The sequence below is a fragment of the Stegostoma tigrinum genome, chromosome 8, assembly GCF_030684315.1.
Source record: "Stegostoma tigrinum isolate sSteTig4 chromosome 8, sSteTig4.hap1, whole genome shotgun sequence".
In the NCBI taxonomy this organism is placed as follows: domain Eukaryota; kingdom Metazoa; phylum Chordata; class Chondrichthyes; order Orectolobiformes; family Stegostomatidae; genus Stegostoma; species Stegostoma tigrinum.
The window spans coordinates 34,667,429-34,694,729 of record NC_081361.1 but is presented as its reverse complement, the minus strand read 5'-3'; the positions used below and the strand labels follow the sequence as shown (position 1 = coordinate 34,694,729).

The window sequence follows — 27,301 nt, the reverse complement described above, 5'->3', positions numbered from 1 at the left end:
AGAAAATGAGTAACCAACCTAGTATTTGTACTGCTGTGTATAAGACCAAAAACAGATCTCTTGCTGTTTCTTCAGTATTCAAGTTCCGTGGTTGTTTGTCATCACTCTCAATTATTGTTGTCTGTTTTGTCAATAGCATACAGGTTTAGTATAATGAGCATCTAATGACACAGCCTGTGTGCTATTGAGTTGAAATTGCATGGTCGTGAAACTTTGTCATCATATTAATGCAGCATTCCAAATTTTAATAAGTTATGGAATCTTTCCTTTTGACATTTTAAATTAATATTTGCTTTAAGTTTTGAACATACATCCTAAATTATAAAATTATTTGCTATATGTTTAACTGATGCATAAGAGCAGGTGAATTCTAATAAATGAATCATGTATTTTTACTTCTCCCTTGTCTACACAGACATCCTACTTCCGAGAGCTGAAGCATTAGGCTATTTGACTGTGGCATAATAGCTAATTCTGATGTTTCTCTGGAAATGTCTTTCCCAGCAAACATCTTTAAGGTTATGAAAGAGTTCGAGAGGATAAACACAGAAGATGCTTTTACTTGCATGCCAAGCCTGGTCGAGGGTTCGCAAATATAAAGTGGTGACTAATAACTGTAATAGGGAATTCAGGCGAAGCTTCTTTACCCAGAAAGTGCAATTACACAGCATGGGGTGAGGCACATATCATTGATCATTGTTATGTCTTAAGAGGAAGCCAGACTCTCATGAGGTTGAAAGAAAAGTAGCATGTTGATATCTTAAGATAGGTAGAAATAAGCCTCGTGGAGCATTCATACTGTCTAAACCTGTTAGAGCTTATCACCTATTTCTGTGCCTTGTATGCATCATAAGTCTCTTGATAATCAAGATGGTCAACATTGGCTGATATTTCTGTTTTTCTCCTCCTCTTCCTAAGATGAGATTGCTGTATTTGTGTCTACATTTATTAAGCCATTCAAAAAAAACACAATTGTAGATCAGCTATCTCATTTTTTTGACTCTTATTGTTTTCTTTCTTAAGGTTATCAATAATGCCTGTGCCACACAAGCCATTATTAGTGTGTTGCTGAATTGTATCCATCCAGATATAGAACTAGGAGAAACTCTTGGAGAATTTAAAGAATTTTCACAAAGCTTTGATGCTGCTGTAAGTATAACTAAACAGTTTAGTTATATATATAGAACATAACAACACAGAACAGGCCTTTCGGCCATCGATGTTGTGCCGTGTGCAGTCTATTTTGCATAATAATAGCATTTCCTCTCAGTAATCTTGAATACATAACTACAGCTTCAGATCTGTTTTTTTTTTGCAAAAAGCTTTGTTTTTTCTAGACATGAAACTTTTGAAAATAATTTAAGTTGACATGATACAATTCACACAATATAGTTCTATTTTATTTTAAATGTAGCTTGTATTGAGTTGGCAAGAAGAGCTTTAGTATCTTTCAGTTGAGATTGCCTGGGTGTTGGGATGAATTTGTCTCTTGAAGATCTTTTGGAAGCCAGATGGGTGTCACTGCTGTTATAGTTCCCAGATAACAACTTTTCTTTGTTGAAACACCAACTGAGTGCAAACCATACTTTCCCTGCTGGGAGAGAAAGAATAATAATAATTGACCAGTCACTTGAACTATTAATTTATATTTTGTGACATTCAGCCCTGGCACAGGTACTGAAATCGCTTCTACTGGCTGTAATTGCAAAATTTTCTCTGGCTAATGTAGATCTCAAAGGGGCAAAGGCAATACAAAAATGTAATCAGTACTTTTTTTTAAAACAAAAGCTTAAAAGTCACAATTTACTCTACCTTTAATCTCTTCATCTTGTTTTGAATTGCTGATGTGGCATTTTTTAAAAGCTTCTACCTGATTGGACCTCAGGGTGCAAGTTGTCACTCTGTTTAATTCCAACTCAGAGCAGTCTCATGAAACAAATCTCATCTACACCTTTAATACAATAAAGGAGTAAAGTGATGTTTATACTGACTTTCTTTTTCCATTAAAACAGATGAAAGGCTTGGCACTGAGCAACTCAGAAGTCATTCGACAAGTTCACAATGGCTTTGCCAGGTATGAAGAAGCCTACACCATGTGTCTTGTTTCCTTATCACCATTTCCCAAAATTGTTCTTAACTTAATCTGCCACTTTCCTTACCAGGCAGCAGATGTTTGAGTTTGATGCTAAGACTGCAGGAAAGGAAGAAGATGCATTCCATTTTGTCAGTTACTTTCCCGTCCATGGAAGATTATATGAATTAGATGGATTAAGAGAAGGACCGATTGACTTGGGTAAAGATGATTTTGATATTTAGCATGAGCTACATTTTGTCTGTTTATACATTTAGTAGCTCAGTTGAAGCTAAATAAGACTGGGGATAATTAGCTTTTTCAGACAATGAGAACCACTTCTTAAAAAGATTGTGTGTGTGTGTGTGTATGTGTGTGTGTATTCTGTTTTCCTTTTGTGTAAGTGAGATTGCTACTGCAATGAAATTTAGCTTTTTAAAGAAATCAACCTATTTTGTTTAATTATACATTCTCCTTCTTGCCCAGTTGAAGATGATGACATTTGTTGGGATATGACTTGACAGCTGTCTTAGCCAGTCTTTATTTATTAGGTAGAGAGAAAGGATGTGGATTTCTATATTGCCTTACATGATTGAATGTTAATTGTAAATTGACTACGTTTTTTGCGGCATAGTCACGGTTCTGTCAGCAGCTAGCAACTTCCCATAAACAGTAACGTGTTTAACAGACCCAGATTATCTGTTATGTGGTGTTTGGTTGTGGGGCAAATATCATCCAAAACATCACAATAATCCACCTTCTGCAGATGTTGCTATGTGATCCTTTATGTCCACCTGAGCAGATACAGATCGTAATCTAAAATCTGATCTGAGACGCCATGTCCAGCAATGTGCTCCAGCAGTACGACACTTGTTAGCCCACATTATGTCATGATCTCTGGAGTGAAGCAGTGTATTTCAGTCTTGAATTTCAGTAGAGCTCAATTCTGTTGTCATCTGATGTCCAGAGTCCCCAGCAGAATTACTTGATGGCAATTTGGTTTTGTGGTATTAGCTGCTTTTTCTGTTTGCGTCTTGAGCATGAGAAAGTCAATTGTGGCCTTGATTGCCATCTGACCACGGTCAGTTATTAAGATCGTTTACTGTTGGCCCATCACTGCATGCTCACTGCATGCTCAATGCATAGCAGTGAGTAAATTGAGCTTCTATCCTTTTTCTACTCCTTCATTCTCCCTACTGGGACAACAGCCCTTCAATCACAGCATGATTGAGAAGCCTTTGCAAAGTTGATTAAACTTGCTTCCCTTCATTGCTTTCTTTTTAAATTACTAACCAAGTAATTTGCTTAGATAATTTTTAAAATATACTAATTTAATTGAGGGAATGGATTAAATATTAAAATTTATCTGCATTTTATTATACTGGTGAATGTTACTGAATCAGAATGAGAGATACAAGATTTATCAAAGATGCATTTGGAATGTGATTTGCACCATACAGTTGGACTGAAGTTACACATGTGCTGCTTAGCATTTTGCTTGTGATAAACTGTAGCACGCATTGCCACATAATGCGTTCTGTTTATGCCACCTTAGAAAAGCAGCTACTGTGATAAAAATTTGTGGCAAATTTTAATTCTTTTTCACAGGAATTTTACAGATTACAGAATGAGTTTGATGTTAACACTTTCTGTACTACTTGTTCTTCATTGAAATCCAGAAGATACTTCACATCCTATAATCTGGTTGTGATTGTTCTGTTATTTCCTTGTTTATGGTATTGACAGTAAAATTGTACATCTATTATTTTGTGGTTTCGGTCTCCAGCATATTGAAGTAACTGGGTGGCTCATTTCACATGTTGACACCCACTTAGCCTGTATCTCTTCGCAGCCTCCTTGTGTCCTCCTCGCAGCTTGCATTTCCACCTAGCTTCATACTGTCAGCAAGCTTAGCTAATCTTGAGCTCTTTATCAAAGTCATTAAAATGGATCATAAATGGATGAAGCCCCAGCACTAATTCTTGCAGCATTCCACTCGTCACAACTTTTCAATCTTCAAGTGTCATGATTGTAGAAAAGTATCCCAACCCTCTGCTTCTTATTCATTAACTAATCTTCTGTTCATGCTAATGCATCAACCGATTCCATAAGCACGTATCTCGTAGATTAACCATTTGTGTGGCAAGTTAATAAAAAATGGCTTTTGGAAATCTCTGCAAGTTCAATTCTCCAAGAGTTAACACAGTTGGCCAAATGTTGTTCCCCACACTGACTTTGATCTTAATGTATTTTTATGTGGTTGTTGAAACTTCAATAGACATTGAAATTTTTTATTCGCAATGGGAGAGCACCTTCACTTGGCACTTGGTTCAAAATTACTTGAAGCCATCTGTCAAACAGCAACGATTTTCTCCTGCTTCTGTTTGCTTTTAAAACATTGGAGGACTTTGAATGCAACTGTTTGAGGCTATGTACGAATGAATTTCCTATGTTATTGCTTGTGATAAGTTGAAAGCTATGTTTTATAAACACAAGCTTTTTACATTGTACACGATGCTTGTTATAATGAAGGATGTGTTTACATCAAGATTAACCTTTCCTAATAGACTAGAGAGGGTGCAGAGGAGAATTACAAGGATGTTGCTTTCATTGGAGTATTTTAGTTATGAAGAAAGCTTGAGCAAGCTAAAACTATTTTCTTGAGAATAGAGAAGGTTGAGGGGAGATATAATGATGTTATGAGAGATCTGGGGAGTGTGGGTCGGCGGACCCAATTTCCTCTGTTTGACGAATACGTAACAAAGAGCTATGGATGTAGCAAAAGAAGTAGGAAGTTAAGAGGGGAGTAATGGGGAAGTCTTTTTTCACCCAGAGGGTAGTGTGGATCTGGAATTCACAACCTGAAAGGGTGGTGGAAGCAGAAACCCTCAACATTTAAAAGGAATTTGGGAATGCACTGAAGAACTGAAAGGTGGGATTAGACTGAATAGCCACTTGTTGACTGGTGCGAGCCGCCCTTGGGGAGGCAATAACCTAGTGGTATTATTGCAGGACTGTTAATTCAGAAACCCAGATAACATTCTGGGGATCCGGGTTCGAATCCAACCACAGCAGATGGTGAATTTGAATTCAATAAAATATCTGGAATTAGGGATCTAATGATGACCATTAATCCATTGTTGATTGTCAGTAAAACACATCTGTTTCACTAATGTCCTTTAGAGAAGGAAACTGCCGCCCACACTTGGTCTAGCCTACATGTGACTCCAGACCCACAGTAATGTGTTTGACTCTGAACTGCCCTCAACACTTATGCCTTTTCATAGCTCCCCATTATTTCTCTGCTGCACTGTCCCCACATGATTCATAGTCTCCTAGTTGGCAGTCAACAGACTTCATTGTCAAGCAACCTTCCCTTTAGATTAGATTCCCTACAGTGTGGAAACAGGTCCTTCGGCCCAACAAGTCCGCACCGCCCCTTGAAGCATCCCACCCAGACCCATCCCCCTATAACCCACACACCCCTGAACACTACAGGCAATTTAGCATGGCCAATCCACCTAGTCTGCACATCTTTGGACTGTGGGAGGAAACTGGACCACCCGAAGGAAACCCACGCAGACACTGGGAGAATGTGCAAACTCAACGCAGACAGTTACCCAAGGCTGGAATCGAACCCGGGTCCCTGGCGTTGTGAGGCTGCGGTGCTAACCACTGAACCACCGTGCCGCTGTATTAATTTTAAATCTTTTGCAATTGTGGTGTTTTCTTTACCTTTCACTGTCCAAGAAAAAAAGAACATTGTACACAACAATTTATTTCCAGTAAACGTGATTTTTAAAACTGCAGCTCTCTTTACAGAGTCTTCTTTAAACAGACCCATCTTTTAGTGCACAGTCCAAAAGAAAGGAAACAAAAAGATGTGCTCTCTATAGTATCACAAGTTTGTTGTCAGTGCCACCTGTGGACCGTTAGGGATGGTCAGTAAATGCTGCCTAGCCAGCATCGTCCTCATCCCGTTAATGAATTTTAAAAAAAAAACTGTTGGGCTGAATGTGCTCCTGTGCTGTAAATTTCTGATTATGTTCTCCAATCAGACAACATTGTTATTGTTGTAAAATAATCTGTTCTTATAGGGAGCAACTCTGAGACACATGAGTTTTCAGAAAAGTGCTTTTATTGTAAATTACCTCAGTACAATATCATTTCTGTATTGACTGTGTTTTCCTTTTCTTAGGGCCGTGCAATCAAGATGACTGGGTCAGCGCAGTGCGACCAGTCATAGAGAAGCGAATACAAAAGTAAGTTTTCTCTTTCCTTTTCACTCACTGTGGTAGCACATTTTTAAGTTTACTTTAGTGCACTGGTTCTTTTATGGTTTAAGACCAAATTGTTCTTGACTGTTGTCTACACGTGAATTTTATGAAATATGGAATGCCAAAAGTAGTTCCAAATAGAATATAACAAAGAATATAGGAAAAATAATACTGAATACCATGGGGAAAATGTAGACCCTCTGCTGTTTCTCCGATTGACTACATAGTATTTTTAGATTTCTATTATACTTGTTTCTGACTAGGGTGTGATGATAATGCAAAAATTAGCTTCAGCATCCTGGTCTAGTGACAAGAAAAGTACCTACGATCCTCCCCCCTTGCATACCAACTACTTTGTAGGCAGGAATACTGTAACATGTGGACATTGGCATAAATGAGATCTGACCTGGCATTGCTGCCTTTTGTGGTTATACTAACCTAATACTATTCCAACATATGAAGAAGGATTGCTTGGAAGAAAAACAGAAGGTGTCCCTTTCAACATAAGGGGGAAGGAAATTCAAAGCAAAGTTAGCTTCATTATGTATTCTGTAGCGTTTTTATTGGTGAGTTTGGTTGATTCTTTCAATATAGTACACTTGGATTTTCAAAATATGTTCAACAGCATTTCACATGTAAGACAAAATGATAAACTGGTTGATTAACTAGATGATGAACTGTCAATACATTCAGAATTGATTTAGAGGCAAAGCATGTGGTAATTAAAAGAAAATGTCCACCCAGAGGTTAAAGCTGAGGTGTGACTGATAAACAAATTTATTGCTCTGCTTTTTATCTCATTAAGCAGTGTCAACCACTAAATAGGAAGAACAGCAATCAATGTCTGGTAGAAAATGAACAGTTATGCAGGTAGCTATCTCGTGGAACATGGGTAAAGCAGTCAGAACAGTGCATCTTGAAGAGGAGATTGTAAAGTGAGGACTTTTCCATTGGCAAAGATGCAAAGGATTGGGAGAGATCATTACCATGAGAACATTTTGATCGGTGTGATATGTCTTATTATAACTGTTGGGAATTGGAATAAAGCAGGTTAATACTGAGGCTCGTCTTTAATGCACTCATTTCTGTAGTATTGCAAGTGTATTCCTGTTGTATCTTTCAACCACTCCCATTGACTGAGGTGTGGTAACCCTCAGGGTAGACTACGACCAGTCATCTCTAATGAGGAAAGCTGTCCTTGACATAGTTTCACATGCAATTCTGGTGAATGTATGGTAAAATGAATAGCTAGTAATGGTTCCATGTCTACGTAAAAGATTATGAAAAAGTGATCAAGTATCCAAACTGATTTTTATATGTGTAAAGAAACTAGGGGCATCATGGTAGAGATACAGATGATCAGTACTGGCATATTTGTGATAGGGTAAATGACACAAGTGAAGGCGAACATGTACAACATGTACGAATCTTGAGCAGCGTCAGAGAAGAGAATTGCAGGGGCTGATAGATATGTTAACATTGATACTTCTTGATTTAATCTTTCCGAAGGGAAATGGAATTGGATTTCTTTCAAAGGTTCTACAGGTGGCACTGACAACAAACTCGTGACACTGTAAAGAGCACATCTTTTTGTTTCCTTTCTTTTGGACTGTGCACTAAAAGATGGTACTGTTTAAAGAAGGCTCTGTAAAGAGTGCTGCAGTTTTAAAAATCATGTTTGCTGGAAATAAATTGTTATATACAGTGTTCTATTTTTCATGGAAAGTGAAAGGTAAAGAAAACACTGCAATTGCAAAAGATTTAAAATTAAGGGAAGGTTGCTCGACAATGATGTCTGTTGACTCCTGACCAGGAGATTATGAATCGTGGGGACAGTGCAGCAGAGAAATAATGGGGAGCTATAAAATAGCATAAGTGTTGATTAAATACTTTGTGTCAGTTTTTGTAGCGCAGGATACCAATCATGTTTCAAAATCCCAAACAATGAGCGGACTGGATGGGAGGAGCTATAAACACAATAAACTATCTCTAGAGAAAAAGTACTCTGGAAATGAATAGGGCTAAAGGCTAATAAGCCCCCTGGACAGGGAGGTTGCATCCTCGGATTTTAAAGGAAGTAGCTACAGAGAAGGTGGATGCACAGCTAATAATTGTCCCAGAATCCTTAGATTTTGGAAAATTCCCAGCGGAGTGGAAAACTATCAATGTCATATTTTATTTCAAAAGATGGAAAGAGATAAAAACCAGATAACCACAGGCCAGTTAGCTCATGAGCTGTCGTTGGGGAAATTGTCAGTGTATTATACAGGGTGCTATCGAAACCCATAATATAATCAACCAGAGTCAGCATGGCTTCATGATGAGGATGTCATGCCTAACACATGTATTCTAGCCCTTTGAGGAGATAAGTACGATATCATATGCATTTGGAAACCCAAATAAGGTACTGTACATAGGCTATATAACAAAATGCATTTTGGGGATAGGATATTAGTAATTAGAATGTCTCACTAATAGAAGAGAGTGTTGGGATAAAAGGGGGCATTTTCTAGGAACTTGTGACTAGTGGAGTGCTACAAGGACTCTGGGACCACAATTAATTTTAGTACATAAATGATGGATTACCAAGTTTGTGGGTGACGCAAAAGCAGATAGGTAGGCAACTAGTGAGGATGAAATAAGGAATACGGGCAGTTTAAATGAGTGAGCAAATTTCCGAATAGAATATAATATGAAAAATTTGTGCACTTTAGCAGGAAGAATAGAGGATCTGAATTTTATTCAAATTGGGAGAGACTGCACAAATCTGCAGCACAGAGGGATTTTTTCGGGTCCTTTTGTTTGACTCAGACAAAGTTAGCCCCTAAGCACAGCGGATAATAGGGAAGGCAAATGTCCTGTTGGCATTTGTCAACAAACAAAACAAAAAAGATTCTTGAGGACTTGACATAGTTGGCGTGGAGAGGTTGTTTCTCCTTGTGGGAAAGCCTAGCACCAGAGGACACAATCTGAGAGTATGAGTTTGCCAGTTTAAGACAGAGATGAAAAGGCTTTTGTTTCTCAGAATGCTGAGTTCATGGAGCTCTTTACCACAGAGGGCTATCATGCTGTATCATTAAGTATACCCAGGACTAAGGTGCTTTATCAGTAATTAATTCAGGATGTAGGAGGAAAGCAGAAAAGTGGGTTTGTGAGTTATCTGATCAGCCATGATGTCACTGCATGGCAGACTAGACACAGTGGGCTGAATGACTTACTTTTGCTTATGTGTCTTATGGTCATGCTACCTAGTCTGCAGATTTTAAAAAAATCTGGCTTGTCTGTAGGTGCTAGATTGACTTCAATGACAGCTAAGGAAGAATTATCGACCAGGAAATGAAAACATGTATTGAAGTGCAAAATCCTTGTGTCAAACAACTAAAATAATGTGGAAGAAAGTAAAGAAGTAACTCATCAACTCCTGTGGTTTGGGCTAGTGCTATCAAACTTTTTTTTAAAATCCTTCGTACCCATGTCTTAAAGTCATCTGGCATGGAAACAAACCCTTCAGGCCAACCAGCCCATGCCAACCATAATCCCAAACTAAACTAGTCCTACCTGCCTGTTCTTGGGCCATATTTCTCCAAACCTGTTCTATTCATGTACTTATCCAAATGTCTTTTAAACATTGTAGTTGTACCCACAGCCATCACTTCCTCAGAAAGTTCATTTCACATGTTAACCACCCTCTGTGTTTAAAAAAAAAAGTTGCCCCCATGTTTTTTTTTAAATCTCCCTCCTCTCACCTTAAAAATATGCCTCCAGTCTTGAAATCCCCCGTCCTAGGGAAAGTTCAACTACTGTTAACTCTATGTATACCTCTCATTATTTTATAAACTTCTGTTAGGGTCACCTGTCAAACTCCTGTGCTCGAGTGGAGAAAGTCACAGTCTATTCAGCCTTTCTTCATAACTCAAACCTTCCATACCCGGCAACACCCTGGTGAATCTCTTTTGATTTAGGTTAGGTTTCCAATCATGACCCAACTTCTTGAATCTTTAGGTAGGTAAAAGGATGGGGAATGGAAAGAATTGCAACGGAGAGGAAGGAGGAGATAGAATCAGAAGAAAAAAAAAAGGAAAGGGACCTGGCAGGTAATCTGGAGCTCCGAATGGAGTGACTTGGCCTGCCACTGTGTTGTGGCATTTAACACCCCCCCCTCCCCTTCCTATAACTGGGCAACCGGACTGGACACCGTATTCCAGAAGAAGCCTCAACAATCTCCTGTAAACTTCAATATGACTTTCCAAACTCCTTTACTCAAAGAACTGAGCAATGGAGACAAGCGTGCCAAATGCCTTTTTAAACCACCCTGTCGCTATGTGACACAAACTTCTAGAATTATGTGCCTGCACCCTTAGGTCCCTCTATTCTACAACTATTCCCAAGCCGGACCATTAATTGTATAAGCCCGTTACCCTTGTCTGTTGTACCAAAATGCAATACCTAGCTTTTATCCGGATTGAACTCCATCTGCCATTTTTCAGCCCGTTGACTAATTTGACCAAGACCCTTTATAATCTTAGAAAACTTAATTCACTGTCTACTATTCCACCAATTTTGGTGTCATCTGCAAACTTACTAACCACGCCTTCTATAATCTCTTCCAAATCATTTATATAAATAACAAACAAAGAAAGGACACAGAGCGGATCCCTGTGGAATACTGCTGATGACAGGCCTCCAGTCTGAAAAGCACCCCTCCTATCCCACTCTGTGTCCTGCCATTAAGCCAATTATTTATCCAATTGGCAAGCTCATCCTGAATCGCATGTGATCTAACTTTACTAATTAGCCTACCATGCAGAACCTTGTCAGAAACTTTAATAAAATGCAAGTAAACACCTGTTGCTGTGCCATTGTCAGTCTTTTTGATAACTTCCCCAAAAAAACTCAATCAAGTTTTTGAGATGCAATTTTCCTGCACAAAACCACACGAACAATCCCTTATCAATTTTTGCCCATCTAAATGTCCCTGAATCCTATCTTTTATAAGCACCTCCAACAATTTACGCTCCAAAGTCAGACTCAGGCCTGTGGTTCCCTGTTTTCTCCTCCTTACTACCTTTATTAAACAAAGGCACAGCATTAGCCACCCTCCAGTCATCAGGTACCTCACCCATAGTTGTAGAGTTTCCTCCCTTACTGCCCAAAACTTTCTGGGGTACAATAGATCTAGTCTCGGAGATTTATCCACCTTTGTATACTCCAAGACCTCCTGAATAGCTCTCTGATGAAGGGTCTAGGCCCGAAACGTCAGCTTTTGTGCTCCTGAGATGCTGCTTGGCCTGCTGTGTTCATCCAGCCTCACATTTTATTATCCTGAATGTCTTGTTCTGTAACGTGAACTTTTTTTTTTAAATCAAAACTTACTTCTCATCTTTCTGTAGACTCCATTTCTGACTGCCTGTGAAGAGGGAGTGTTTAAGAAGGGATAGATTTTAAATTGTAGGATTATAAATTAGGTATTCATATTTTTTAAATTGGCAATATTTAATCAATTTGTTCATAATACATTCTTATTTTCTTAAGCACAAAAACCTAGCGAGTGTTTTATTTTAACCTGAGTTCATCAGTCAGACACATCGGGGACTTTGGATATTTTGATTAAAAGACTTCCAATGCATTACCGCATTGAGTTGTTACAATGCATAATTGTATACACGGATTATAATAGATTTGATGGACTAAACAGCTTTGGCTGCTGTGATTGCTTCCTACATAAAACAGTTCTACACATGCAGTATGACCTGTGTACTCTTGGATTTCACCAAGTGTTAGCAATCCTGCTAAGACTTGAGTTCAGTATCTACACTACACCAGCAGCATGCTGAACTGATGCTGCGTTGTTGGAGACCTGTTTTCTGAATGAGACATTATAAGGCATCATTATGGGGATACAGTTACATTATTTAAAATACAATTTTTTAATATGGATAAGTACATGAATAGGAAAGGTTTGGAGGGATATGGGCCAAGTACAAGCAGGTGGGACTAGTTTAGTTTGGGATTATGGTCAGCATGGACTGGTTGGACCAAAGGGTCTGTTTCCATGCTGTATGACTGTATGACCTTGACACTAATTGAGATGTTTTTTCAGTTGGCTGTAAGCATCCCGTTGGCATTTTTCACAACAGAGCAGAGTTCTTTGGGGGCATCTTTGATTCAGTCAATTTACAGTTCATCTCAGTTAAAATTTATCGAGTCTATTGTGCTCATTAGATGCCATATATACTTGACACTTTAAAATTAATTTATTGGTGGTGAAGCACTTTGGGATTGACCCCAGAATCTTAAATCAATGCAAGAATGTTAAGTTCTTTTCTTTAAATTAGTCTCGATTTACCATGTTGAAAATGGTTCGGATCTACTTGTTTTATTTTGTTGTCTAAATTTTATTACGGGTTTTATCTGTCTTGCTATAAACCTGGCTTTTTTTTGCTCTAGATACAGTGAGGGAGAGATAAGGTTTAACCTTATGGCAATCGTATCAGACAGGAAGATGATATATGAAAGAAAGATCAGAGACCTACAGAGACAGTTGTCGGAGGTGAGAGTTATCGAAAGATACAAATCCAATCAATATATGTCTACCGCTGTTTGATTTCTGGGGCTTTCATATTGTAAATTTAATTTTTTTTTGATGCTTAGTAACCATACATGCAGTGAGCATTATGGTTTTGCAAATTATTTAATGAACTAACTTCATGCACAGCTGTTATACAAACCTTAAGCTGAATGAATGTAAGAGACTTTTATTTCTCACTGTACCTTAAAAGAATGTAAACCTGTTTCATAGCCAGTGGTTGAGTTGCTAAACATTAATTTGGCTGTCTCTGAGAGTAGTCCGTAGCCTGAATCCACACTCCACAGACAGCAATGCCGAGTGTTTTTACTTGTGTCACTAAACGTCTAAATATTTTCTTTAGACATTCAGTTGACTGCATTCCAATTAAACCATCAGAACTTTGCAGGCCAAGTCTTGTTCTACAGCTTGCTTCATTGTATGACTTGAAGAAATTTTTTTTGCTGTTTACATTTCATCTCTGCCGTTAATTCTCAGTATTCCTCTGTACTATGTTTCCTATGAATAGCATATTACTGTACCATACAGTCCGTGCAAGGCCACACTTAGGACTCCTCACATACCACCAGGATGACCTCATCTGTAATTATGCTACTTTTAAAGAAAATAACACCACTTATTGCCTTGTGTTTTCAGCTTTCCTTATTTTTCTCTTTGTTTAGATTTTGCATTAATCTCTGCTATCTTCAGTATCCCTAATCATTTGCTGATTTTCTTTCAGAGCCCATTGTGACCATATTTGCCTTGGCTTTCAGTTGTTACTTTGTTCAATGGGTTGCATTACCTTTTGTTGTCTTTACCTTTAACAGCATGCTTTTCTGTCTTCTCACTTTTCTGTGTTTATTGATGCAACTCCAAAAAACACTGTAGTTTGATAAAGCCTTTGGTTAATTTGCTTAATACCTATGCAATCGTACAACACAACAAGAGGCCATTGGATTTCGAATGGTGTACGCTTTCCCTGTAGAACTGCCTCTTTTTTTCATTTTCACCATTTATCCATTCCAGGAGGGCATAATGAATCTTACTTCCAGGGGCCCTTCAGTCAGTGAATTCTAAGTCAGAACAACTAATGTAAAGCTATTTTTCTTCATCTGGTTTCTGGTTGTTTTGCCAAATAACTCAAATCAGTGTCCTCTGGTTATCCCTCGCTGGTAAACAGTTTCCCCTGATTTGTTCTTACCAACCCACTGATTAATTTTGAATCGCTGCTGATCTCGAAGAACAGTTGCAATTTGTTTTGGGTTCTCTGCAACAAGAGCCTCTCAGCCCTGATATGTTGGTAAATCTCTGCCCCTCCTTTAAGGCATGATTTGCTTCCAAAAGTTAGGGCCCAAGAATTGGATACATTATTTCAGCCAAGACTGACTTTGTATAAGTTTACAGATTTATTTGCTTTGGTATATCCTGGCCCTATTTATAAAGCCGAGAATCCTGTATTGTCTTGAACAATTTTATCAACTTACTTCGTCACCTTGAAAATGTTGCTCCATACACTCTTGCTTACTGTCTTTAAAGTTGCAGTGTTTAGTTCATATTGTCTTTCCTCATTCTTCACTTCCTTTTTCCTGTGTTAAATGTTGTCCCATGTATCTGCCAATACCGGCAATCTATTTCCCCTAAAAACGTGAATCTATCATTCTCACCGTTTACTACATTTTCTTCTGGAAAGATCCAGTAATATTGTTTTCAGTGTTTAGAAGAGGCCTGTGAATTATAGAAAGCATATCGTTGGAATTCGTCCGTTGACTGACTTCAGACATTTCTGTATGTCATGTACTTTGCTATCATTCATTCATTCATGGTAAGTGAGGGCTGCTGGCAATATAAGATGATATCTAGTCTTCCCATCTGTAATTTAAAAATTACTCTGAGTAATTTGAATCTCTCTTTGGAATAATCAAGGCCCATTGGTTATGGTTTGGGTCTTCTGTGTCTCTAATCCTTCCCCAGCTGCTTGGTGTTTCTAATGCCAGTGACACCATTGACTGGATGAAATGCTTAGCCCAGTGCTCTGTGACATCTAGTTTACAGGTGTCTGTTTAGCATAAACCTCTTTCGTACGGCTCCTCTCTTTGTGGCCTATTTGACTTATAAAGTTGCAACTGAATCAAACAGACCAGCTGGTTCCTTGTTCAGTTCCTGTTCTGTGATTGAGCTAGTTTCAGTTCAGGTGGCAGCTGCTGTATTGTAATAGACCACAGCACCGTTGCATTAAGTGAGGGAAAAATCAAACAAAATATTCTCTACTGAAAACATAAACTTCACATACAAGACCGAATGCGATTCTGCTGTGATTGAGTTGTATTCATAGCCTGGACTTAAACATGAAAAATGGTCATTTGAGTAAAGAACTGGAAGAAACTCATTGACTCCAAATCTTCAGAAGTGATAAAATGAGATATTGGCCAAATACAATACTTGCTGCTGTATCTGATTACATTAAGCCCTGGATACACCACAAGTTGTTGTTCTTCCCTTTGCCTGCTGACCGATTTAACTTACTTGAGGACCAATTTCACCAGTCAGCCTAGTGGAAGAGAAATGAGTTGTCATGGTGTACTGTTGCTTTGGGTTTGTTGTCCCTTTCCTGGTTAAATTTTCAGTCCTTTTAGTAGAAGTGTACTTGAAATTTCTTGCGGAGCTCAGCCCAACTGGCTGTTACACAAGTTTTCAACAGAATTTGACATATTGTGGAACATGAGAATTCTATTTTCTCAGGAATATATAATGCAGTGAACTTTGCACTGCAGGATATATGGCAGTGGGATCTTAGTAATCCTGTGGGCCTCAATGCTTTAGAAATATAAATGTAATCAATGGTTTCCACTGTGTCTCTCTGATATTTCCAGGGAAGGTAACATTGAATTTGGTCATCTTCTATGGAGTGCAGGGTGCCACTTCAAGTTTATGGAAAAGCTCTAATGTTGCTTTATTTGTGGAAGTTGGGTTTCTACATCCTAACTGTTATAGTGTTACTCCCTAGGTAAGATCACAGATTGCATCTACTTCACCATTTCCTTGTTTCTCCTGGTCTTCTGTGACTTGATGTATCTTTCTCCTCAAATCTCTGAAATTTCTGGTTCAAAAACGGAAGTTGCTGGAAAAGCTCAGCAGGTCTGGCAGCATCATTGAAGAAAAAAAATCATTAAAGGTTTCGGGTCCAGTGACTGAGGAAGGTTCTGAGCAAGGGTCACTGGACCTGAAACATTAGCTCTGATCTTTTTCTTCAATGCCGCCAGACATGCTCAGCTTTTCCAGCAACTTCTGTTTTTGTTCCTGATTTACAGCGTCCACAGTTCTTTCTGTCCCAATTTTCTGGGCCATTTTCTTCCTTCTCATTGCAGAGATTCCTAACAGTCAACGCTTTAGCTGCCTGATTTTAAACTACAGCCTGATTTACTATACCTCCAGTTTAGTTTGGTCCTGATTAACGTGGACCCCAATTGCTTCACCCGCTTGTTGACCATCTTGTTGCAATGCTAGTCTTTACCTTGAGGCTTTCTGAGAGTGTCTCCAACTTTGAACATGATTTTTTTAATAATCATTACATTTTTTTCATATTTTTTGGCTTTTCCCCAAGATTATTTTTAGCTTTGCTCCAGAGACTGCTTGAAATTTGCACTTGCAGCATTATCACTTTCAGACTGGTTTTAAAATATTTGGTATATTTGTATGTTTCCCTAGATTTCCATTCAAAAAGATCATGAATCTTGTAACATTATAACATGCTGGTAACGTTACAAAAGTTCTGCCCTCAAAATTCTCACTTTCCTACTGATTGATGTTCACAATGTTCTTTTTCTTTCCATCTTGCGCCTTTCATTTTGAAGTTTCTCTGCTTTACATGGTTTCATATGTTTTCTTCCTCTTTTTGGCTATACCGATGGGTTGCCTCTAATTTTAAACGAGCACTGGGAGCTTGTAATGAACGTGAGGAAAAATTGTTAATTTAGTGTCCTGGAATTGCAGAATGAAGCAATTGCTGGCAGTGTACTAACGTGATTTGCACTTCGCGGTCAACAGCATACTGCGAAATTGTTTCATTGGGAGGAAAATCAGAGAGAATGTTGAAGGAGATTATAGCCCATGTTTTACCAACTTCAAACTTCAAAAAGAAGAACAAATTCAATTCTAATTCATGGCTGTATATTGTGCAGTGTTGAGTGACAGCCTCTGAGCATTTTCTTTTAAAACTTGTAGTTGGCCTTTAGGTTCCAGGGTTGTGTGAGCAACCAGTGAAATCATGCTGCACAATAAAATGTATTTTCCATATTTATTTAGAATAATTTGATCCACAAATCCAGCTAAAACTATCTACGCTCCAGAGTGTAGATGTTCAATAAACTTTCACTTGTTGCTTCACTATTTAAGATGGCCATAAGCTGAGAGTTGTAGCCTGTTGAAATTTGTTTTATTCTTCAGAATTGCAGCCATCTTTGTGCTGTGCATTTGGGACTCATACAGAAAAAGAGAGATCTTCATTTTTTCTTTCCATTGATACTTTTTAATATTATCTTGTGTTGGACATTTTCTACCTTTTCTTCCTGATGCTGATATGATATTTTTATATTGCACCTATTTAATTACAACATAATATATCTTCTGAATTTAAGCACTGGCTGGTCATCTTTTCCCCTGCCATTTATACAGAAGTTCGACCTGACCCCCCTCAGAGTGGATTAACTATTTGTTATGTGACTGATCTTGAGCTAAATTTGTATTTTACAGCTCTGCACTAATATTTTGTATTGTACTACCAAATCATTTGTGTCTTTCTGCCTTTGAATTTTCTTCCTTTTTCTGTATCCCTCTTTCAGTTGTTTCTTCAACCCTGATATTGAAGTTATTGTATTGAAGATATTTTGATTAAATCCCCTCTGCCCTCATAGCTTTCAGCCGTTGTAAAACTGTTAAAACTTAGATGTTGTAGAATCTTCCTGGCACAGTCTCTCTGTATTAGCTGCTGTGAAAAATGTCATTTTTGGGATGAAAACTAAAATGAATAATCTAACAATTTGAATTAAATAACATAAAATACAGACCCACATAGAATTTAGACCTGAAAATATCTGCATTATTAGATTACCTGAATGGATCAACATTGAATTTAAAGGAGTTAACTGGATTCCATTATAAGATGCAATCACAAATCGTGAGAACTGAGTGAGGTAGCAGTTATTTCCAAGTTTTATTGTTTAAATTTTCATGATTTTAGTTTATTTTCAAATTTCTTTGTACCTAGCTGATAATTGTACACTGAGAAACAAAACTGGAGGCTTTTAAAAAAAAGTTGTGCAGTTGATGCTTTAAAATAGGTTAGATGCTGAAAATGTACTAAAAAGGTTCTTTGTGCTTTTTCTATGCAGGAAGAACCCATGGATACAGATCAGAGTAACAGTGTCATAAACTCAATTCAGTCAGAAGTCGCTAAATATCAAATGCTGATCGAAGAGGAAAATCAGAAATTAAAACGCTACAAGGTGAGTTTTATCAAAACTGATTTAGCCGCAGGTATTTGAATAATTTGTTGTGTGTTAATAAGAAAGCAAAACAAGAGTGCACATGTTTGGAAAGCCAGGCACAATTTCGAGGAAAGAACAAAGAACAGTACAGCACAGGAACAGGCTCTGCGGCTCCCCGAGCCTGTGCTGTCACATTTGCCCTTCCATACTAAAACTACCTTAAAGGATCAGTATCCTTCTATTCCCTTCCCTTTCATGTATTTATCCAGGTGCTTCTTGAATGCTACTATTGTATCTGGTAGTACGTTCTAGGCACTCACCACTCAGTGTGAAAATTTACCTTGCACACCTCTTTTAAACTCCACCCCACCCCACCCCTGTACCTTGAACCTCTGCCCCCTAATAATTAACCCCTCCACCGTGGAAAAAAGCCTGATACTTTCCATTCTATCCATGCCATTCACAATCTTATAAACTTCAGGGTAGACTAAAAGGAGGCTGGAAGAACAGCAGACCAGACAGCATCTGCAGGAAAGGAGCAATCAACATTTCTGGTATTATCCTTCTTCAGTATAGAACTTCTATCAAGTCACCCCTCAACCTCCTGCATTCCAGTGAAAACAAATCCAACCTAACCAAGCTTTCTTCATAGCTAAGCATCGACATCCTTCTAGTAACGCGATGAACAGAACTGTACGCAATATTCCAAGTGTGGCCTAACTACAGTTCTATAAAGCTGCAGCTTAACTTGCCTATCATTATACTCGATTCTCCTTCCAATGAAGGTAAGCATGCCATAGGCCTTTTTGACACCTTATCAACTTGCGCTGTCACTTTCAGTATCTGTGGACCTGCACACCCAGATTCCTTGACATATCAGTACTCCTAAGGGTTTTGCGATTCACTGTGTAATTTCCACCCATACTTGACCTTCCAAAATGCATCAGCTCACATTTGTCTGGATTGAATTCCATAAGACTATAAGACATAGGAGTGGAAGTAAGGCCATTCGGCCCATCAAGTCCACTCCGCCATTTAAATCATGGCTGATGGGCATTTCAACACCACTTCCCTGCACTCTCCCCGTAGCCCTTGATTCCTTTTGAGATCAAGAATTTGTCGATCTCTGCCTTGAAGGCATCCAACATCCCGGCCTCCGCTGCACTCTGCGGCAATGAATTCCACAAGCCCACCACTCTCTGGCTGAAGAAATGTCGTCTCATTTCAGTTTTAAATTTACCCCCTCTAATTTTAAGGCTGTGCCCACGGGCCTTAGTCTCCCCGCCTAACGGAAACAACTTCCTAGCGTGCACCCCTTTAAACCATGCATTATCTTGTAAGTTTCTATTAGATCTCCCCTCAACCTTCTAAACTCTAATGAGTACAATCCCAGGATCCTTAGCTGTTCATCATCCGTTAAACCTACCATTCCAGGGATCATCCGTGTGAATCTCCGCTGGACACGCACCAGGACTAGTATGCCCTTCCTGAGGTATGGGGCCCAACATTGGACACAGTCTTCTAAATGGGGCCTAACTAGAGCTTTATAAAGGTTCAGAAGCACATCACTGCTTTTATATTCCAACCCTCTTGAGATAAACGACAACATTACATTCGCTTTCTTAATCACGGACTCTACCTGCAAGTTAACCTTCAGAGAATCCTGGACCAACACTCCCAGATCCCTTTGCACTTCTGACTTGGGAATTTTCTCACCATTTAGAAAACAGTCCATGCCTGTATTCTTTCTTCCAAAGTGCAAAACCTCACATTTACTCACATTGAATTTCATCAGCCATTTCCTGAACCACTCTCCTAAACTGTCTAAATCTTTCTGCAGCTTCCCCACCTCCTCTGTGCTACCTGCCTGTCCACTTGTCTTTGTATCATCGTCAAACTTCGCCAGAATGCCCCCAGTCCCTTCATCCAGATCATTAATATGTAACGTGAACAGCTGTGGCCCCAACACTGAACCCTGCGGGACACCACTCGTCACCGGTTTCCATTCCGATAAAGAGCCTTTTATCCCAACACTCTGCCTTCTGTCAGACAGCCAATCCTCAATCCAAGCCAGTAGCTCACCTCGAACACCATGGGCCCTCACCTTGCTCAGCAGCCTCCAGTGAGGCACTGTATCAAAGGCCTTTTGGAAATCTAGATGGATAACATCTACTGGGTTTCCCTGGTCTAACATACTTGTTACCTCTTTAAAGAATTCTAACTGGTTTGTCAGGCACAACCTCCCTTACTAAAACCATGCTGACTTGTTTTAATCTGACCCTGCACTTCCAGGAATTTAGAAATCTCATCCTTGACAATGGATTCTAGAATTTTACCAACTACCGAGGTTGGGCTAATCGGCCTATAATTTTCCATCTTTTGCCTTGATCCTTTCTTAAACAAGGGAGTTACAACAGCAATTTTCCAATCATCTGGGACATTCCCTGACTCCAGTGACTTTTGAAAGATCACGACCAAAGCCTCTGCTATTTCCTCAGCCACCTCCCTCAGAACTCTAGGATGTAGCCCATCGGGGCCAGGAGATTTATCAATTTTTTAGACCCTATAGCTTTTCTAGCACTTTCTTTTTTGTAATGCCTACCGTACTCAACTCTGCCCCCTGGCTCTCCCTAATTGTTGGCATACTACTCATGTCTTCCACTGTGAAGACTGATGCAAAGTACTTAAGTTCTTCAGCTATTTCCTTATCTCCCATCACTAGCCTTCCAGCATCAATTTGAAGCGGCCCAATATCTACTTTTGCCTCTCGTTTGTTTCTTATGTATTGAAAGAAGCTTTTACTATCATTTCTAATATTACAAGCTAGCCTACCTTCATATTTGATCCTGTCCTTCCTTATTGCTCTCTTTGTTATCCTCTGTTTGTTTTTGTAGCCTTCCCAATCTTCTGATTTCCCAGTGCTCTTGGCCACCTTATAGGCTGCCTCTTTTTCTTTGATATATTTCCTGACTTCCTTTGTCAGCCAAGACTGTCTAATCCCACCCCGGATAATCTATCTTTTCTTTGGGATGAACCTCTGTACTGTGTCCTCAATTACACCCAGAAACTCCTGCCATTGTTGCCCTACTGTCTTCCCCACTAGGCTCTGCTTCCAGTCGATTTTTGTCAATTCCTGTCTCGTGCCCCTGTAATTACCTTTATTTAACTGTAACACCATTACATCCGATTTTGCCTTCTCTCTTTCAAACTGCAGACTGAACTCTACTATATTATGATCGCTGCCTCCTAAGTGTTCCCTTACTTTAAGGTCTTTTATAAAGTCTGCTCATTACATAGCACTAAGTCCAGAATAGCCTGCTGCCTTGTGGGCTCCATCACAAGCTGTTCCAAAAAGCCATCCTGTGAACATTCCATGAATTCTTTTTCTTTGGATCCACCAGCAACATTATTCACCCAATCCACCTGCATATTGAAGTCCCCCATGATCACCGTGACCTTGCCTTTCTGACATGCCCTATTTATTTCTCGGTGCATCTTGCGCCCTTGGTCCTGAACACTGTTAGGAGGTCTGTACATAACTCCCATTATAGTTTTTTTGCCTTTGTGGTTCCTCAATTCCACCCATACAGACTCTACATCTTCTGACCCTATGTCATTTAGTGCTGTAGATTTAATTCCATTCTTAACTAACAAGGCAACCCCACCTCCTCTGCCCACCTCCCTGTCTTTTCGATATGTTGTGAATCCTTGGATGTTTAACTGCCAGCCCTGAGCTCCCTGCAACCATGTCTGTGTGATGCCTACCACATCATAATCATTCAAGAGGATTTGTGCTGTTAATTCATCTACTCAACTGCCATTTTTCTGCCCATACCTCCAACTGATTTATATCCTGCTGTATCCTCTGAAAGTCCTCTTCATTAACTGCAATCTACTGAATAGACCACCTGCGTTTCCCTCTGAATCATTTATATAGACCACAAACAGCAAAGGTCCCAGCACTGATCCCTTTGGGACACACTAGTCAAACTCCTCCATTCCAAAACGCATCCTTCAGCCACCACCCACTGTCTCCTATGACTAAGTCAGTTCTGTATCCATCTTTGCAGCTCACCTTGAATACCGCATGACTTCACCTTTTGTACCAGCCTGCCATGAGGGACCTTGGCAAAGGCTTTACTGAAATCCGTGTAGCCGACATCAACCGTTTTTCCCTCCTCGATCATCTTTGTTTCCTCCTCAAACAAAAACTGGATCAAGTTAGTGAGGCATGACATCCCCCGCATGCTGTGGAAGTATGAAGCACATGTACATTTCATTCAGATTTATTACAAATTAATATTGCATATTGGTTCAATATTACCATTAACTTCAGTAAGGCTGATGCTGAAAATCTGCTAGTGTAACAATCTGGGCTTTCTGCAGTTCTGGTGAAGTTGAACTGAGAGTTTAAATAGGGTCACATGTAATGATCCTTCATACTTAGTGGGCTGTGCAGTAATTAGGAGCGTGCTGCACATGAAACAGCCCTGTTACGAGGTAAGGTGCTTATGTGGGTTACTGTACAACGTTCGTAAATGCATTGTGCAGTGCAATAAATTGGCTTTGTACAATAAACAAAAGTTAGAGAAAGCAACACAAGACAGAATCGATCCAAAAATAGGCATTATTTGCTAGTGGATGCATGGATGAGGTAAAAGCCTTGCATCCTAACAATGTCACTTAATAAGATTTAGCTCACCCTCGTCACTGAGAATGCCAAACAGAAGCTAAAATGGGCACCTCTTGTTGCCAAGCTGTAATGAATGATGATCAATATTTGTGAAATATTGCAGATCCTGTTCAGGATCTTGAAGATATGCAGATCCAGTTTCAGTCTCTTCAACTGAGAAAGCTGTTGACTTTTTAAATGAAAGCGACCCATCGATCTCCCTCAACTTCTATGTCTCTGGTTTCTGTCAAGCTGCCTGTGCATACATCATCCTCTTTCTGACTGTCACCAATTGTCAATCTTCCAACTCCATATCTTCTCCCTTTACAAAGAGTATCTAATTTCATTTTCATCACATCTTACTTCAGGCCGTCTACTTTTAAAACCTTTGGTAATGCATGTTTTATTTCCAGACTTAACAACTCCAGTGTTTTCCTAGTCATCCTGCTGTCCTCCTGGTCTCAGGAATTCTGTCCTGAAATTCCTTGCATTTCTACATCCCTCTCCTAAGATCCTCTTTATTTCTACAATCTTTAACCAAATGCTGGGATACCTAATCTAACACCTCAGCCTTTGATTCATCTCTAATTTTTTTTCTGACGCGGTCTCAGCAATGGTTTTCTCTGTGAAAATCTATTTAAGAATGCAAGTTTAATTATTGTCGACTAGTTTACCAAATCAGAACCAGCACCCCCCTGTCAGTCCAGTCCTCCAAAAGTGGTAGCTCCAAATAGTAACCAATTTGGCAAATCACATGGGTGGCTGTGCTCAATAAGTGTCACTGGATGTTCTGTATGTATGTATTGTAGTATATGAGCTCATTTTATTATGTAAATCTTATCTCAGATTGAGAATGTCAGAAGAAAACACAATTATCTGCCCTTTATCATGGAACTTTTGAAGACTCTGGCCGAGCATCAGCAGTTAATACCACTAGTAGAAAAGGCAAGTATCTCTTTTTTTTATTTGTAACTCATTCAAGAAATGTGAACATTTAGTATCTAAATTGCTTTTATGACAGTGAACCAGTTCCTTCAACAATTGTACTGCTTGTGGTCTTGATAGACCTGTAGTGCTAGGGGGTATATTTTCATTGTCTTAGTCACCAATTGTTGATATTCAATGTTGGAGATACGGTACATGCTTTCTATCTGTGCAGTTTTATTAGCATATCAATTTAAAGTATTTTAATTTTTATAGACTTTATGGGTTCAGCTATTATCTTGCAATGGTGCCATGTACTTTCATTGCATGGTAGGAATCTTGCACTGAGATTCTCCACTTGATGATTTGAAAGAAGTTATTTATGGAGTTTCAAAGCAGCACTGAGCTACTTTCCTGAGTGGGAGCTTAAAAAGGAAAAAAAAAACAAAACAGTGCTATTTTACGTACGCTCTTCCAGTTACTGTTCAATGAGTAACACCAATGTAGTCCTGTAACCAGGTCAGCTGCCCTCCGAGGCTGGAATCTACTATTGACACTGGGTACCTTGCCTACCATCTGCAGACCTGATAAGAGACCTATACTGTCTCTTCCAAGGAAGACTGTCACTATATTCTTCTGGTAGTCGAACAGTTCCAAAAACACCGGTGCAGCCTTCCTGTGCTCTTAAGTCCAAGGGGTTAGAGACTAACCTGTCAGGAGCGTCTGCACCTTGCTGCACTGTCAAGGCGACCTAGCTGCTGCTGGAAAAGCACCCCTGACTTCAAGGACCTGGGCGAAAGATGTGTGATTTATCAGGGAATGGGGAGCTCCAAAGTTGAGGGCCATGGGAGTAAGGAGACAACGGGTATCGAAAATGAGGGCAGGGAGGTGATTCTCAATGGGTACTCCCTGCCCTGTGTCCATGTCCCTGATCAGGCATTGATTGACTTTGGTCAAGGCTCCCATCTCCACATCAATTGCCAAGCAACACTCAGTTTTTGCTACTGTGATGCCTGAATATCAGCAGGTCTGCTTGCTGCTGAATTTATCACAGTGGCAGTAGGCTGAAGCCTTCCAATGGTCATCAGTAGGATACGCAAGAGACTCGGTTCGTGAAAGGACAGGAAGGCCACCCGTGTGGGTCTTTCCAGCCTGTACTCGGTTCTGTTTGACATGGTGACTGGGTTTAGGAGTAATGCACAGATGTGAAGATCTCTGAAGAGGGAACAGAAGCAAAAAATGTTGATCTGCACAACCTCTATTGATGTTTGCCACATTGAATGTCTAAGTCTAGTAAACGAGAACTGTGCATTTTTTGCAGTGAGGAGCCTACAGCTCCACTGCTTTGTAACAGTGTTTAACAAAACCAATAATAGTTATCTTGGAATGGTGTCCTAATGAAAAAAAAGGCACTGTGTACAGGAATATGACTTATTTTAGGAAGAAACAGATACAGAGAAATCCGCAGCTATGGCATCATGAATGACAGATTGCAGACTTCTGTCTTGACGTGGAGATGTTCTTTGTGCTTTAGTTGTTTTGATCAAGTGACAGTAGGCCATGTGCATGAAAATATGCAATGTGTGGATTTGTATGTATGGGTATCTTTTGACTTTAATTTTTTTAACTGTCTAAAGTAACTTAAATGCAACTTACAATTTAGCTAATGGCTTGAAAAGTTTACAGCTTGGCTTGGCTTATGAGCACCATTGGGAGTTTCAAACGATGTGTGCAGTGCAGTTATTACAGCGTAGCGAAGAATCACTGGTGTAATTTCCTCATGTATAATTACCAACCATACTTCACACAATATACTTCGGACTAGACATTATTGAGCATGTGGAACGGTGGATTATTTGTAGTTTCCTTGTACATCTACCCTACCCAATTACGGAATACTGTGGAAAATATAGGAAGAAAAGATGTTGAGTACATCTTGCTGGATTCACATGACAAAATCATCTGTCTGTTTACCAACACAGGCTAAAGAAAAACAGAATGCCAAGAAAGCTCAAGAAGCCAAGTGAAACTTCCTTGTGTTAACTTTGTGACCATTTGCTGCTGATAATTCTGTTTTAAGAAGTAGAATCTGAACTATAACCAGTGGACTTTTCGTATAGTTGATGAGTGCAAAGCACTCTCATTTGTAATTATATGTCTCGTACAAGACTGTTAAATGTTCATCATTTGCATCATGTGCATGCACTATGTACCATGTTTAATACGGAAGAGGTTTTTAAAATATATCTTTTTCTGTCCTTAAAAGTTGTTGAAGTACTGCGACACTGTGCAACCCTAATTTCAAAAGATTTCTGTCTTGTGTTGAGTACTGACATTGTCTAGGTGCATGACAAGATAAATGCTAAATAAAAATTATTTTCAAGAATTGTTTGACATAAATATTTGTTCTGCTTCCGTGTATGTTTTTTTTTCCGTTCTAGAAGTAAAATTAAGCTCTGATTACAGGTTTGAGTTCTGTGAGCACACCAATACCTGGAGAAAAGCAGGAGTTTGATCCTAGTGGTAAAAATTCTGTTTATTGTTTAAAAAGCAACAAATTGCTACCTGAGATTTTCAGGAATACGTCACTTAAATAATGATTGCTGCTCAGGTGCCCATGTGGCAATGAGATGAGAAGATCTTTAATCTTTATTGGGACTGATATTTAATCTACCCCTCTTGTTTCTTGTGCCCTTTTCCATCTGGTAGGTGGGGTCATGGACAACATTGCAGAAAGCTGGAATTCGGACTGTTTGTTCCTCTGGATAATAGTGATTGTATTGTTGAAAGAATAGATTTAAAACTGATCAAAACATCAAATAAAGATGTGAAATTTACAGTTGTTTTGCTCATCCTTCACCTCTGGCATTTTGGGATCTCTCCATCCGTCAGCCCAGTAAATTTAGTATAGTTATATTTTCTTTCTCTGTTGTACGAGTTTGCCATTTTAAATCTATCAAATTCAGACCCTGTGCATGAAGACAAAATTGCATTCAAGTGGTGCCTAATAATTTAAATCTGCTTGCCATCCAGAAAAATATTATTTATGCTCCAGTTTTAAAATCGGCCTCATTTTCATTTTCCCCGGTAAAGATGTTTCTTCACAATGTAACCTTCTGTCTGAGTTGAGAGTATCAGTAACCAAGTGAAGGGCAAAAAATACTGCAAGCCATTTGTCAGAGAAGACTACCTCACAGTGACTACTTGCTTTTTCCAAGAATTAACATTGTTGTTCTTCAGCTGAACACCGGGAGGCACTTGTGTAGTGCAGTTTGGATTTATGCAGTCATAAAGCAGGAAGAGAAT

General features: G+C 39.2%; 1 protein-coding gene across 2 annotated transcripts in view; it reads left to right on the top strand.

The window, feature by feature from the left end:
• uchl5 (ubiquitin carboxyl-terminal hydrolase L5) overlaps positions 1–26,832 on the top strand; it is a 44,325-nt gene extending 17,493 nt beyond the window's left edge. Inside the window, exons 4-11 of one of the 2 annotated variants that reach the window (XM_059647782.1) lie at positions 1,024–1,149; positions 2,013–2,074; positions 2,163–2,293; positions 6,270–6,333; positions 12,796–12,898; positions 18,304–18,417; positions 23,918–24,016; positions 26,705–26,832. In XM_059647782.1, coding sequence (XP_059503765.1) covers positions 1,024–1,149; positions 2,013–2,074; positions 2,163–2,293; positions 6,270–6,333; positions 12,796–12,898; positions 18,304–18,417; positions 23,918–24,016; positions 26,705–26,764 — 759 coding nt within the window. In that variant the 3' untranslated portion in view covers positions 26,765–26,832. Of the gene's footprint in view, positions 1–1,023; positions 1,150–2,012; positions 2,075–2,162; positions 2,294–6,269; positions 6,334–12,795; positions 12,899–18,303; positions 18,418–23,917; positions 24,017–25,977; positions 26,382–26,704 lie in introns of those variants that run through there. The other variant, XM_048540026.2, reaches the window with a different exon arrangement.
• The last annotated feature ends 469 nt before the right edge of the window (positions 26,833–27,301 follow it).